General features: G+C 43.2%; 1 protein-coding gene across 3 annotated transcripts in view; it reads right to left on the reverse strand.

Moving 5' to 3' along the window:
- The window catches only part of tnikb (TRAF2 and NCK interacting kinase b), a 129,943-nt gene that overhangs the window by 6,732 nt on the left and 108,973 nt on the right, over positions 1 to 14,238 (reverse strand). The window contains exons 14-25 of one of the 3 annotated variants that reach the window (XM_037973133.1): positions 13,372 to 13,674; positions 11,621 to 11,737; positions 9,030 to 9,136; positions 8,785 to 8,900; positions 8,419 to 8,510; positions 5,814 to 5,995; positions 5,405 to 5,519; positions 3,816 to 3,924; positions 3,499 to 3,675; positions 3,276 to 3,419; positions 859 to 993; positions 579 to 679 (exon numbers count right to left, since the gene is read on the reverse strand). In XM_037973133.1, coding sequence (XP_037829061.1) covers positions 579 to 679; positions 859 to 993; positions 3,276 to 3,419; positions 3,499 to 3,675; positions 3,816 to 3,924; positions 5,405 to 5,519; positions 5,814 to 5,995; positions 8,419 to 8,510; positions 8,785 to 8,900; positions 9,030 to 9,136; positions 11,621 to 11,737; positions 13,372 to 13,674 — 1,698 coding nt within the window. Of the gene's footprint in view, positions 1 to 578; positions 680 to 858; positions 994 to 3,275; positions 3,420 to 3,498; positions 3,676 to 3,815; positions 3,925 to 5,404; positions 5,520 to 5,813; positions 5,996 to 8,418; positions 8,511 to 8,784; positions 8,901 to 9,029; positions 9,137 to 11,620; positions 11,786 to 13,371; positions 13,675 to 14,238 lie in introns of all 3 variants that reach the window. The other 2 variants (XM_037973132.1, XM_037973134.1) reach the window with 2 other exon arrangements.

The raw sequence follows: 14,238 nt of genomic DNA on the forward strand, positions 1-14,238 counted from the left end.
AACCATCATTTTGAAGGAGAAGTCTGTAAAACTGATATTTCTACCCTCATCAGAGCTAAATTTACTTGGTTAGACACAGCATTTGAGTCCAATTTGTCTTAATATATTAATAGGTTTGATCAACAAAGTGATACACATCAAAATATTTCTTTCTTTTCATTATTACCTATTCAAATTCAAAACTATCAACTTTCTAAACATATATTAATTAGTGTCAACAAAGATTTATTATTAATAATATCATAATACAAAGATGATTACAAACCACAACAAAAAACAGTAAAATATATCAGAAAGAATTTTAAAAATTCAATATTTTCTGCAGCTTTTTGTTTGTTTATAATCAGATGCTTTTTCCTGAATATTTATTTTATTTAATCTGGTTTCAGATTACGAGCGCTGAGGCTTAAAACACAAACTTTAATTTGATTTTGTCAAGATAAATTATTACTTTCTATATGTTTAATCTATAAAGTGTTATATTTCCCTTTCAGCGTTAGCCTTTTAGCTCGTTAGCTCTTATTCTCTTTAATACAAATATGTCTGTTTTTAAAAAACCCAAAGCACATTCTTATTACCTTAAAGGCCATAAACTTGTGATAAGGTTTAGGTGCCCAAGCGTAGATTTCAACTGAGTTCTTTAAAGCAATCACCAAGAATTTAATCCTCTCATATTTCACTGCAGAAAAACACAAAAATAAGTTAGAGATGAAGCAAAAGATGAGCCACAAAAAGACTAAACTTTTGTTAAAGAATCTATTTTCTGTTAACTTTATTACAAACTCACTAAAAGAAAAAAAAAGGTTCTTATGTTGTGAATAAAGAGCTGATTTAAAAGGAAATGTGCTGACAACATACCGACTTTGTAGTGCACGCAGCCCTCCAGCTCTCCAACTGTGATCCAGCCCTGTTTCTTCTCCACTTCTGGGTCGTTGTGTAATATCCTGTTCCTCAGCCAAGACAGGTAGTAAACTCGCAGCTTGTTCTTCTTCCCTGGATGCAAAAATGCAGGACAGAAAAAAAAAAAAAACATTCCTGAAAAACAATATCACACTTATCATCCGTGTTTGTGTGTTGGAGTTTGATTTCTATCACATTCTGTGTTCGATTTGACCTGTAAACCAGAGAATACTAAAATAAAGACCATAATAATGAAGGAATACAAACTGCCCACCATGCTGAAGTTTTAACATAAAGTACTCTTTTTCTAAATTTAAACCATTGCATTATTTTCTTTTTTTGGTTGTCTTCAAATCAAAATATACCAAACATATATCATGTTTTATTTCTCTTTTTGTTATGATACATATGAGCATAAACAATACGTATAATGAAACTAACATTTTTTTAAATAAATGCATATTTCCTGCTGCTCTTTATGCCAAATAAATCTGTTAGTCAGATTATGTGTTGAGGATGACTTTCATATACAACTACTTCAGGTTTTAGCTCCATATCTGTAAAAATAACAGATTTATAGTCATTTAGTGTTTGCTAAAGGTGATTATCTGTGGCATCCATCTTGAATCAGGTTGAGTTCAAAGGTTAATCAGTTGTAGATGCTCCTCCTGTGGTTACTTTCTGAAAGTTTCAGTTAAATCCACTGGATTCTATCTGCAGTGGAGCTTCCTGGACGTTTCTTCCAGGAGATGTGAAAAGGGGGTCTTCTTCTTTGCGATTGATGCCGTTAGCAGTGTGTGATAAAAGACCTGCTAGTTTCAGTGGGCAGGCATTGATTTGGTGGAGATAAAGTTGGACAGGAGGGCAGCTGATTGCTTTCCTGGGGCCAGCCGGAGAAATCCGAACCAGGCAGGCAGTTAAAGAGTTTATTATTAGTTTCTAACTTTTCTTTCTGATCATCACACATGTGATTACAGCCTGAATAACTCGTCTTTAATTTGGGTGAGGGGAGGTCTGGTCAAGCACGTTGAGTCAAACTGAAGTTTTATTCAAACTGAACATCACTGAGCTGCAAAGAGGATTAAAACTTTTTTCTCAAAATTTATTTTTTTGCTTTCTAACAGCAAAAACAGAAAATTATTTTTTGTCATATGAGCTCAGATTCAGGCTGGAAACTTCCCTCCCACTACTCTCTCCTTGGATCTCACAGGGATGGTTTTTACTCTTCTGTAACTTTCAGCACCTTGCTCGACTGCTTTCTCTCTCTCTCTCTTTTTTATGATGATAAAAACACCGCTGCAGGTGTTGTCACGCTTTGTGTCTGTCTGCTGCTTGTTCTGCCACCAATAAAACTTATTAAAACACTCCTGTCTCCCATTCTCTGCCAGATTATTGAGAGCTCTTGTCAGTAGATGTCCAGCGTTATCTCCATGTTTGATCTCCTAACTTTCACCTTGCTCCTGGACTTTCCTGCCTCGCCTTGCAGGGTTTTTGCCAAGCCTCTGATTCCCGAACATCGACCTGTTTTCTGTGCCCTGACCTCCGAGTTCTGTCTGACGTTTGGATAAGTGATCTGATCTCTGCCTCTGAGTATGACCCGTCTAACCCTCTGAGTTTTGGGTCAGGCTCCCACTCCGCTGATTGTGACGTCTCTGCTCTCGCCTACCACTCTGTTTTCTCTCTGGAGAGAGTGGGATTATTCACATCGTGTCGGCCGAACAGGATTAGTTTGGAAGTGAATTCTTTATTTTTCAAGAACCAAAGGCTTCCTGAAGAAATACACCAACTGGACCGATTGCCTCGTTCAGATCCTGAAAAGGTTAGTAGCTTTCATTCTGAGTCTTGTTGACTTCTCTGACTCCCCTTCAGACGCTAATCTGTTCTCTTCCCCCTCAGAAATTCCTGTGTGCTTCCTGAGACGTTTCGGGACTCCCACCAGTTTCACTTTTGATATGAACTTTGTCAAACGTGCTCCGTGTCCTCTGTCGAGTTCATTACAGATTTCTTAACTTTGAACAAGATAATGAATATTATTATCATGAGCTACGATCTAGACCAGGAGTGTCAAACTCCAGCCCTCGAGGCTCCGCTGTCCTGGAGGTTTTAGGTGTTTCTGCTCCAACACACCTGATTCAAATGGTTTAATCATCTCCTCACCAAATCATCAGGTTCTCCAGGAGCACGGCAACAAGTCGTCCATTTAAACCAGGTGTTTTAAAGCAGGAACACGTCTAAAACATGCAGGAGAGCGACCCTCGAGGAACGGAGTTTGACACCCCTGATCTACACATAATTTAAAACTTCATTTGTGCAAAACAAAATCAAGAAACTTTTCCTCTAGTAAATGAATATGAGGAAGTCAGAGGTTGACCGACCTGAGATGGTGACCAGGACGTTGAGGCCCTCCAGGACGTCCATCTGTTGGAAGCGCCTTCGATTGATCAGGTTGTAAACTTTGCCCTGTCCGCTTCGATCCAGCAGCATCAGGCCGTTCTCCGTCCCCACCAGCAGGTTCACTCCTGCAAACACACAGATCTCTTGTTTCCTGGACCCACAGTCATTCATTTCACAGTGAGGTTGTTGTTTTTGACTTCTCACCCCACAGAGCCGCACAGAGGATCTCGGAGTTGAAGCGCTTCTTGTATTTTCGGATCTCGGGCGTGTCGCTGTGCGGCCGGATGTTGGTTGGGTTCACGTTGACCACGGAGATCTTCCGGGCCTCGTTGAGCCTCGCCTGCTCCTGCTCCTGTTTCTGGAGCTCATCAGCGAACAGCGCTGCAGGACAACAAACCAAAACATCACGGTTTCTTTTTTATTTACTTCTCTGTTGTCCTGAGTAAGACTGAAGGGACTGGAGCTGAGAACGAGAAGGATTTCCTCCCAATACTGAAGCTTCATTAAAGGACGAAACGCACCTGCGGCGGTGTTTTTATCATCATCATCAGTCGGGGAGGTCCCGTAAACCCTCGGATCGACAAACGGAGTGAAGGAAGCTTTGGAACCGCCGCTGCCGCCCATCCCGAACTGAAAACACAAACACAACAACAGTCACGCTGTCTGTTTTATGGTTTGTTAGGCTGGATAAAACAGGTGTCAAAATAAAGGAAACACGATATGTTGGGTAAAGCGGTCTTTGGACTTGGACCGTCGTCCTCATCAGTGTTTCCTGTATTTCCTTCCTGTTTCATTTACTGAAAAACGAGGTGGAGGCTACTTCCTGGATCAGAGGCTGGAAAACAGAAATAAGAGAAGGAAGAAATCCACTTTGTTCCTTCCATTTGTAAGGAAATCACTGGAGCCAAGGCGGGGCAGAATCAAACAGGAAACGAAGCGGACGACCATGTAACACCTGTGTTTGTTTGTTAGCAAAATATCTTGGCAGAAATGAAAGAAATTTAAAGAATTTTTCAGAAAATAATCACTGGGGTTCAGCTGCACAGATTAACTTTTGGAGTCATCCTGATTCAAGATGGCCGCCACAGTTAAATGAGCTTAGCCAACACAAAAACCCAGTCAGCTGGTGTGGTAGTAGCCGGGAGTCATCCCCCAACACACACTCCGACACTCAGTTTATATAATATTTTGCTAACAGACGAATAAACACAAACACATGATCACCCGCCTTTCAAGGCAGCAGGCGACATTCAGAGTTCAGGGTTTTTGTCCTAAAAAAATAATAATTTAATCCACAGAGCAGCTTTTAAATCTGTTTGTGGACAGGTGTCGGGGTGAGGAGAGGGGGAGGAGTCAGGGTAACAGTCCGTCGGGTTCAGGCAAGGCAGGGGAGGGTTGGAGGTTCCCAGGGGGCGGGGCCAGAATCCAGAATCTCCACCTACTTGGACCCCGGAGGCGTCCCCGGGGGAGGCCAGGGGGGAGGAGCTCTGCTGCACCAAATCTGGGAGATTGGTGTTGCCAAGGAACAGATTAGCGTTGCCAGGGAAACCGTTGCTGGCGGTGGAGCTCCGCCTCCGTCCCCTATGCCTCTGGAAGTAGAGAAGAAAAGGGGCGGGGCTGCTGTGCGGTGAGGCTTTGATTGACAGGTCAGGTGATGCAGAGAGGTGTTAATGACCTCACGCTCATCTGTGTTTAAGATCCAACGTCCTCTTTGGGTTTTAGACATAAAAATATATATTTCTACTCAAACTGTATATTTAATTCAAATAACTTAAAGCCCATAAATCACACTAATTAAATTTATAATATATACAATTAACCCAATAGAGCAGACATGTTCAATAAATAACTAAAAATGGGGTTTAGCAAATAGAAATGAATCATTTATGGAAAAAAAGTTACTCAAATCTGAGTTTTTAATAAATTAAACCTACAACAGAACAAGAGTTCCTAAACCAGTTGAAGAGTCTCTGTCAGACTGTTTTTAACAAAAAGTGAAATAAACCAGCTGTGCTGCGGACAACATCTGGATGTCCAGCTTTTCAGGGGTGACTGTGGAGTCGGCAGGAAGTCATTAGGCAAAGGTCAGAGGTCAGAGGTCGTCTCTCACCTCCCGCATCATGAGGGTGCTGTCCTGCGAGTTGTCTCCGTACGAGTCGTCGTGGGCGTCATTGTGGCCTCCCATCACGCCGAAGGACTCGTTCGTACTTTGACTCGCCGGAGGCCTGAAAGACAAAAAAAACTTTATTTAGAATTTTTAAACATCTCACAGACAAACTGGTTTCAGATCAGCTGCAGTTAGTGAGACATCACGGCTTCAGATCGGTAAAAGTAGCGCTCCTTGTCAACGATTCGATCAGTGAGCTCTCAGAGTTCGTGTTAGGGATGACTCTCAGCTACAACCACCCCACATTTTAGCTCAATACCTGTAAATATGACCGATCACAGCCATTTTTCACCTTCTAAGGTTGATTATTTGTGGCAGATTGACTATAAATTTAATTATAAAATCAGCTCACATGATGCGCGGTATGTCGCTGACGGCCACCGTCCCATCGTTGGCTCCGCCCTCTCCCTCCTCATCCTCGCTGCTGTGCGACTCCTCGCTGGATGAAGAGTAGTCGGTGACTTTGACGGGCGGGCGGCTGGTCTCCTCCCCCTGCCGCAGCTCCCGCAGCTCTTTGGCCAGAGCCGTCAGGTCCTGAGGACGGAGAAGTTGCCGTTCAGCTCCGCCCCTCATTGTCATAAAGTAAACACTTCCTGTTTGTTTAAACCAAAATAAAAGCCTGGAGAGCAGAAGCTTCATTTGGTTTGAATCTGAACATCTGACTGCAGCTGCCACAAAAAAATTAAAAACAAAATTACTTCTGAGAAAATAAAAACAGGAAGAAAAGAAACAAAACAGATGTCATGCAGGCTGTTAGTATTTAAAGTTAAAACGAGGAAATCTTCGTCACGAGGAGGGCGGCGAGCAGGAGGAGAGACAGACATGCCTCAGAGTTAAAGGTCAAAGTTCACAGTCAGCAGCCACCAAGAAACAAACTGAAGCTGTGATGCGTCGGATGTGTCGGCAAACTGCAGCTGCTTTCAGAGGTCAGATCTCCAAAACTTCATCCTGTCACAAGTTTTTAAAGAATTAATAAACTTCATCTGGATTGCTTCAGTTTGGATTGCTTCAGTTTAAAGTATAAAAAACAAAACTTATCTAAGAGAAAACACAAAACTGATAAAAATAAGTAGATTTTAAATAATAATCATATGAAATAAAGAAAATTAAAGTTATTTTACAAAGTTAATACTGACAAAATAAATATTTAAAATAATTATTATTAAACAAAAAAATGTTATAATAATGTAATAAATAAAAAATTGAATATTTCAAATAAAAAAGAAAATTATTTGAAAAAAATTATAAGTAAAATAATAAGTAAAAAAAATAAAAGTAGTAAAATAAACTTTAATTACCATATTAAATCATTAATATTGAATAAAGACTATTCATAATAAAATGTATAAAAGGCAGAATTAGTAAAATTTATATATTTAAAAAAATAGAAAAATAAACAAATAAAAAAAATATTAAAAATTTTAATTAAATAAAAAAACATAAAAATAAAGTTTGTTTCTCATGCTTTTTTCAATTTATGATTACTTATAATAGATTTAATTTTAAAGTAATTAATTTAGATCAAATTTGGAATTAGTGGAACTGAAATGTTCCTGTCTTACGGCACCATGAGATGACTTATTATAAACTTGTTGAACATAAATAAACTCAAATAAACTGAAGGTTTTTATAGAAATCTGATTGTTTCAGGTGATAAAATTCAGCAGCAATATGGCCGCTGCTCGGACGCATCACAGCAAAATAACAGAAGCAACCATGAAGATTTAGAGACCACATCACAGGAGCAGGTAGGTCTGAGGGACAGGAAGTGGACGGGAGGGACAGGAAGTGGACCAAGCTGAGGTGAGGTGGGCGGGGGAGGGGAGGGGGTTTAATCTTACCAACTCCTCCTGATGGGGAAGAGAGGGACGGGGAAATGGAAGAAGAAAGAGAAAGAGTGTGATTGTGGAAATGAAACGTGAGCGCAGAGGTGAGCAACGTGTCTGGGTCCGAGCGGGGGCGGGGCCTGGCGGCGCCACATACAGATGTGGGAGCGAGAGGAGGTGGTTTGTCAAAGATTTTAAGGTTAAACGTCCGAATGTGACCTCATTAACTGCCAGTTCTGAAAAAATCCTCCAACTTAACCTGCGATTGTTTAAAAAGATTTCAGAGCAGCAGCTCGGTGCTGGAAAGTCCAACTTTCTGTGACCCGTTTCAACTGAACGATGGTTCTGCTGGGAAGTCGGAGCTGGAGGCTACGCCCACACTTCAGTTTGGATCCTTTTCCCACGGTGGCTTCATTAAAAACAGTTTACAGTCCTGAAGCAGACGTGACGCGACACGCAGCCCGGCGTGCTCACACCAGTCAATATGGAGGCTGCACATGTGGGCGTGTGTGAATCAGCTCTGGAGTTGTTTAATCAAAGCTGACTAAATTAATATCTAACATGCTTGCTTCATCCTTTGTTATATTCGACTTCTGGAACGGAAACAATGTCCTGACAGCAGCAATTAACTCAAGGATCGACCCAATCAGGCTGGTATCGATAGATCAGAGGGCCACCATCCTGCAGGTTTTAGGTGTTTCTCTACTTTGATGCATCTGATTTAAATGACTGAAGGTTTAACAAGCTTCTGGAGAGCAGGAAGACCAGAAGCACTTCTGCCTGCAGTGTGAACGCAGCCTTGGAGCTCCAAAGGTTCTCCAAAATCCCATTGACCTCCATTTTTGTCACAGCGCACTTTTCCCACCCGAGCTGCATGTTTTGCTTTGGCAGCCTTAATAAAATGTCACAAATATTAATTTATGTTCTTGTTGGGTTTGTGTACGTCTGTGTAAAAGAGACGGATGAAGGGAAGGAGGAGGGACGACCTCATCTAAAGTTTTCTTTCTAACTCTGAGAGGCTGTGGAAGAAAAGATGGAGGGTGAGAGGGAGAACGGGCCGCAGCATGGTGCGTTCAAAGACACGTGTATTTAATGTTCACGGGACGTTTGTGTTGGAAATGCTGGACTCACTGCGGGCCGGCTGGGTCGCGTCAGATCTCTGCTGTCGTCTTTGGTGTCGTGGGAAGAAAGTGAGGAGCTCTCAGTTTTCGCAGCAGAATTACCTGAAAACACAAAGAGAGGAAATCTGAAGAAAACAAGAACGGAGACGAGGAGAAACGTTCCAACCGACCAGTGACAACATCTGAGAAGCTCCGACCACTTCGTTAGCTCAGTAAAATCAACAACGTTTGAGAAACTAAACATAAAATCTGATTTTTGAGGTAACAAATCGAGGGAACTGCTTCAAAGTGAGGTCCTGTTTAGTGAAAGTGGTCCACTTTGGGCTGTTTGAGGGTCCAGGACGGAGTTTTGGACGCAGGAAGTGGACGGACTCACCTCGCTCGTTGGAGCCTCCCTGGGAGCTCGGGGTGCTGGAGCTGGAGGAGCTGCCGCTGCTCGTCCTCTTCAGAGGCGTATCCATGGAAATATCCGTCCTCCGCAGGTCGGGGTTGCTACGGCAACGCAAACACAGCGGCGTCTCGGTCATTGAAGGAAACGGTTTGAATCCCGTTCCACCTTACAGCGTTCTCCCTGTGTGTGTGTGTGTGTGTGTGTGTGTGTGTGTGTGTGTGTGGATGTACCTGGCCCGTATGAGGTGAGCGCCGGGCCGAGGACCGAGTCCAGGACCGTTTCCAGGAGAGTTCTTCCTGACCAAAGCAGGAGAGATGGAGGTGGTCCTCTGAGGAACCTGGAGACACAGAAACGTCAACATGAAGACAGTTAGGACCTGCAAAAACCTTCAACTGAATCAGAACTTTAATCTAAACCATTCTTTAAATCAAATAATGGGACAGAAACATCTGCTGAGGTTTGGTAGCCTTCAGTTCTGGGGTTTTAGAACATTTTAAAACTGATCTGGTTCTAAAATGATTCAAGTCAAAAAACAACAGGTTCCACTGAGTCATTGTTTACTCAACAACCAGCAGGTTGTAGAACCTCGTCCAGCAGCAGAACTCTCAGTGGTTCCTGTTTGTCTCTCATGGTTGTGGAGGAGTTGTGGCCCACTCTTCTTTCCAGCATTGCTTCAGCTCATTGGTTTCTGCTCAGCTCTCTGAGGTTCTGGTTCTGGTTCTGGACCGTTCGGTTGTAGATTAGCTGCTTCAGAGAGAAGCAGACCTTTTGTTTTTGTTGAATAAATGACGGTTCAGTGGATTCTGTTGTTTTTGTTCACTTGAGGTCAGAATCGACTCATTTTAGAACCTGATAAAGATCTGATCTGATGTTCTGATACAGAAAACCTGAGAGCTGGAAGATGGTGTTTTCTTTAAATGTAGAAAAGGTAAACCTGTGTTCACCAGAGAGGCTCTCTGTTCGTTTATCACATTTAAAAAGGTGGACTTTGAGAATCTAATCTGTTGTCAAAATTCTTTAAAACAAACAAACCAAAAACTCCAAATGAAACAAACCAGAAACCAAAAATCAGAAGCAAAATGAGAAGTGAGAAGAAGAGTAAAGTCTGCGGCTGCGCTCTCAGACAGACACACAGGCGGGTCATGCAGAAACCTTGGGCGGCATGTCGTCGTCCTGCCGCAGCCACGAGCTGCGGTCCAGCTTGTCGAGGGGGGGCGCCAGGCGGGACAGGGGCGGGGCGGGAGGGGTGTCGGAGGTGGGGTCGGAGTTCTGCCGGGGCATGGGAGGCCGGGAGGGGGAGGGCGACGCCGAGGTGGAGGACACGCCGTGGGGGTCGTACAGAGACTGGGAGCCTGACAGGCCGTGACTCTTCACCTGCACCAGGTGGGCCATCTGAACACACACACACACGCACGCACACACACACACACAGGCAGGAAACAAGCAAGGTGCAGGAAGAGGAAGAGCAGGATCAGGATTTCTTTGAGTGAAGCAGGTCAGGAGGAAGTGATGCAGGAGGAGTGATGAAGGTGAGAATAAAGGTTAAAAACAACAACATTCCCTGTTTCCCGCTGTCCGGGCCAGCTTCACCTCATGGGAAAAACTAAAATAAAGCCGCTCCGCAGCACCGTGTTTCAGAGCAGCACTTCATCCAAACAGCCTAATGCGGCTGATGCACTTCAGCTGCTCTGAGGTACTTAATCCCAATCAATACCAGCTAAAAAAAACAAAACCAAACTCCGTCCTTAAAGAGCTCAGATCTGTTGGAGAGGCTTCACTGAATCTCCTCTGTACAAAGTCCTTCTGCTGACTGTGCCGTTTTAGCTGTTTATAAATCAAAACGTTCGGCTCGTTCAGCTGACGGCTGCTGTGACTTCTGGTTTTTGTAACTTTTATCCTTTAAACATTTAACTTTATTTAAAGATACTTTCCTCATAAATCTCTTCTGTTCCTCAAAACTTTGTTCTCTTTTAAATCTGCTTCAGCTGCTTTTTCTTCTTAAGCTGCTTTTAGCTTTTAGCTAAAGTTTTATTAGTTTTGCTGCTTTCTAATGATTTTAGTTTTAGCATCTGTTTTGCTCATTTTAGCTACAATTAACTAATTTTAGCTTTTAGCTACTACTATGCTCTTTTTATCTTTTAGCAACAAATTTGCTCATTTTCGCAACCCTTCTGCTACTTTTAGCATTTAGCACCAATTTTAGCTTTTACCTACCATTCTTCTTATCCACAACTTTGCTACTTTTAGCTATCATTCTGTTCCTTTTAGCTTTAAGCTACACTTTTGCTAATTGTGGCTACTACTTTGCTTAATTTAGTCTTAGCATCTGTTTTACTGCTCTTAGCTGAATTTAGCTAATTTTACCATCTGATTTGGTACATTTCGCTACTGTTCTGCATTTTTAAGCTTTTACAATTCAACTTTTTCAACACATTTCAGTCATTCAGCGCTCCCGCTGCATTTTCACATAAATGTAATTTCCATTAACTTTCCATGAAGTTCTGTGGATTTTACGTCAAGCACAAAGCTAGCTGTAGTGCTTCCTATGCAGCCTGAGGCACTTCCTGTGCAGCCTGAGGCACTTCCTATGCAGCCTGAGGCACTTCCTGTGCAGCCTGAGGCACTTCCTGTGCAGCCTGAGACACTTCCTGTGCAGCCTGAGGCACTTCCTGAATAACTTGACAACATCATCAGAAATTCTCCCTGATTCTCCAAACTGGGATCACTCTGACTGCTTCCTGCCGCAGGTAAGATACTGAGCAACCAGAACTTTAGCAGTAAAGCCACAGTGCAGCCACTTCAGTGAGGGTAGGGCTCTGACCTGCGGCTCGACGGAGCGGTGCATGGGCGGAGTCCGGGCCTGCTGGATCCCTCCGCTGCTGAACGACTCGGACCGAGGCGGCAGAGACGGGTCCGAGATCCGGTTGGAGACTTTATGCTGAAACGTAGGAGAAGTCTGTCTGTTCATCTTAAACTGCTCCTCCACCTGACACAAACAGCAGAGCGCCGTCAGCCCGGGGTCAAAGGTCAGCGCTTTCATTTTTATGGGTTTTAGGCATTTAAACATCTTTTATTAACTAGTTCATGAGACTGTTAGTTTGTTAGTGTTAATTATTAGTTTCAGGCGATAAAAACAAATTAATTTATTGACGTTAATTAGTTGTTATTTGTGCAAAAACAAAAATGTAATCATAAATTCAACTTTTTTGAGCTCTGATTTGAAGTTTAGAAACTGAAGCTGAGAATCAAAGTTTTAATTATTTATAAAATATGATTTCTTTGTTACAATAAACAATAATATATTATAATAAATAACAAATAATAAATATTTGATCATATTTATGAGACTTTAGATTTAAATTAGTAGTTAAATCAGTAAACTGAGGAGGATTTGAAATTGATAAAAAAAATTAGAGCGGTTTAAACGCTTCAAATTTCACAGATTTTTACTCTAAATGTTGCAGAAAAGAGTCTGAAGTTCTGATTTTAGAGCAGAAAACTTTGAATGTGGTGGAAATATGTCCTCTGAATCAGAGCTGAGGGACGCTCCACCTGTCCTCCATCTGTCCACCAACAGCCACCAGGGGGCGGAGCTACAGCATGGCCCTGACTCAGGTGTTTCACACCTTTTTTTAAAGCTTTGATTTATGGTTTAAAATGACAGCATGAAGGGTAACCTTTAAAACATTTCAGAAAAGGACAAGAAAGAAGCCTGGAGGAGGAAAGTTTGTTAGCTGTTAGAAAACGACACTAGAGGGGAAAAAAAGCAGCTTTAAAACCGTTTTTATAAATTTAAAAACTGAAACCATCTTTAAATAAAAGCCAGAAGAGAAGCAGAGAAGAAGAAAGGCTGCGGAGGAGAAAGAATTAGTGACAAAAGGACAGAGAGACGCCTCCAGTCGGGGGGAAGAGAGAGTCCACGTCTTCCAAACGAAACGCCTCCTAACTGTGAAGCACGGAGGTGGAGGGTTGATGGTTTGGGCTGGTTTTGTTGCCGCAGTGACCAGGAGCTTCGTTTAGGATGAAAAATTAGAGCAAAGCTGGAATCTGTTGGGTGTTTCTGATCATTTTAGGATAAATTTCAGTATTTTTCAAACCTGGTAAAGACCGGATGAGTTTTATTACGACCCGGAACCCGAGAACCGAACGAGGTGGACTTTGACCTCCCCAGGACTGGAGACGTGCCTCCGAGGAGGTTCTGAACTCTGCAGGACTGAGATCGAGACTCAAGAGTCCAAAGAAGGAAGTCAGTCTGCATTTTTACAAACATCACATCCTTCAAACTTCAAGGATCAGGATCAGGATCAGGATCAGGACCCAGATCAGGATCAGGATCAGGATCAGGATCAGGATCGTGATCAGGATCCGGATCCAGATCAGGATCAGGATCAGGACTTAGTCTGATTATTCAGTTAAAATGATGAAAAGCCTCGATGTCCACAGAGAACCCAGGTGGTTCTTGGAGCTGCAGAGTTAAAGGATGTGAGGTCACCTGGTTAGAGAAATGAAGCTGTGAACAGAGACAGGTCAGGGTTAGTCTGGAAGACGAGTCCGTTTCCGGTTCTGACTGACCCGGCGGGCTGGACTGCGGCCCCTGGAGTCAGGGACCCTGATGGGGCTCCTGCCGGGACTCCCCCGCCGCATCACCACCTCAGTGTACTCCGGTTCAGGGACGCAGGTGATGCGGACGCGGGGGACGTGGTGGTGGTCCCTGGAGGGGCTGACGTGGGCGGGGTAGGAGGGGGGGCGGGGCCTGGGAGGTTTGTACCCGGGCAGCTGCAGGAGCTGTTCCAGGTCCACGCCCCGCGTCAGCTTGAAGGAGTGGTACTTCTTCTGAGGGAGGCGGGGGGAGTTGCTCTGAGCTCGGCGCATCACCTGGAGAGCGGTTGTTTACAAAACAACAAGTAAACAAAAACGTTTCCAGGGAAAGGACGACTCAGGAGGTCCACCCATGAAAACATTTAGGAACAAAAAAAGAGAATTTGTCCCCGGAGGATTCTGTAAGAAACCAAACTGAGTCATTTCTTTTAGAATATTGTGATGTGTTTTTGGGCAGATGACAGCTTATAGCTCCAACATGTAAACAGTACAGAGTGTAGCACCTAGCAAGATGGCTGCCAAAAATCTCACGCAGTGTCGACTGTGGCCGTGCCAGTTTATTTTTATTACAGCAGCGTGGATCAACCACCTTTCTGTACCTCCTCCTCTTCACTGCTGCCCTCACTTCCTGGTTCACCACCTTCCCTCCATCTGTCCTCACCCCTTCACCCCTTCACACCCATCACTCATTACTACCAGTTAAACTCTTTAACACGACAGCAGACCGCCGCTCTGAAGTTTCTTCTGTAAAAATAAAACCAAGAATGATCATTCCTGTTTGCCAGAAACATTCCTGCAGCTGGAGCTCTGATGTGATCTGGGAATCTGTAGATGGAAAAA

This window comes from Kryptolebias marmoratus, linkage group LG21 (assembly GCF_001649575.2).
Source record: "Kryptolebias marmoratus isolate JLee-2015 linkage group LG21, ASM164957v2, whole genome shotgun sequence".
In the NCBI taxonomy this organism is placed as follows: domain Eukaryota; kingdom Metazoa; phylum Chordata; class Actinopteri; order Cyprinodontiformes; family Rivulidae; genus Kryptolebias; species Kryptolebias marmoratus.